A 927-nucleotide genomic window follows, 5' to 3' on the forward strand; every position below is an offset into this window, starting at 1 on the left:
GTGAAAGGAGTCTGCTGTACCATGGTCAGTCAACCTGCTAGACATAGAAGTTTCTTTAACATTGTTGGAGTTTATCCGACATCTTAAGAAGAAACTCAGAAATCCACAACCAGCTAACCGCCACCTTAATAAATTAACTCAACATGACCCCCAGCTCCATGCACATAAACCCAAAACACCCGTTGACCCCCCCCCCTTAACAACACTAACCCTGATAACTCCAACTATAATTTCACTATTATTACCCGATCCCTAAATTTACCACAAAACCCAACTATAATCCTTGTAAAAAAAAAAAGAGAACGACACAGAAGATACCACCGGGCACGATAATTATGATATCACACAACCCCACAACACCCCCCTCAACCCCTCAACAAATACTGCTGCTGCTGCTTTTCTTGTTATAATTATTATCCTTGTTATTTGTAGGTAAAGAAGTAATGGAAGATTTTGAACAAGATCCGAAGCTTGGTTTTGTGAGGAAGGCCGTGTACACCATGGCGTATGCCCTTCATGCCATGCAGCAGAACCTGTGCCATGGAAAACCTGGAATGTGTGAAGCGATGATAAACATCCAGGGAACCACATACTTCAAATATCTCATGAACACATCCTTTACCAGTTATTTTGGAGAGGAGGTGCACTTTGACGAGAGCGGTGACCCGCCAGGGAGGTGAGACAGCCTATCTCTTCCTTCCACTTATGGACCTTAATATCTATCTACCTATCTGTCTGTCTGTCTTTGTTTGTTTGTTTTCTTATTTCTATCTGTCTGTCTATATCTATCTATCTATCTATCTATCTATCTATCTACCTATCTATCTATCTATCTATCTATCTATCTATCTATCTATCTATCTATCTATCCATTTGTCTGTCTGTCAGTTTGTCTGCCTGTTGGTCTGTATGTATGTGTGCATGCAT

The 927-nt window shown here is 40.8% G+C and overlaps 1 protein-coding gene across 1 annotated transcript in view; it reads left to right on the top strand.

The window, feature by feature from the left end:
* LOC106879553 (metabotropic glutamate receptor 5) overlaps positions 1–927 on the top strand; it is a 35,190-nt gene that overhangs the window by 11,164 nt on the left and 23,099 nt on the right. The window contains exon 2 of the mRNA XM_014929191.2: positions 433–676. Within this exon, the coding sequence (XP_014784677.1) occupies positions 433–676 (244 nt within the window). The remainder of the gene's footprint in view (positions 1–432; positions 677–927) is intronic.

This window comes from Octopus bimaculoides, chromosome 21, assembly GCF_001194135.2.
Source record: "Octopus bimaculoides isolate UCB-OBI-ISO-001 chromosome 21, ASM119413v2, whole genome shotgun sequence".
Lineage (NCBI taxonomy): Eukaryota > Metazoa > Mollusca > Cephalopoda > Octopoda > Octopodidae > Octopus > Octopus bimaculoides.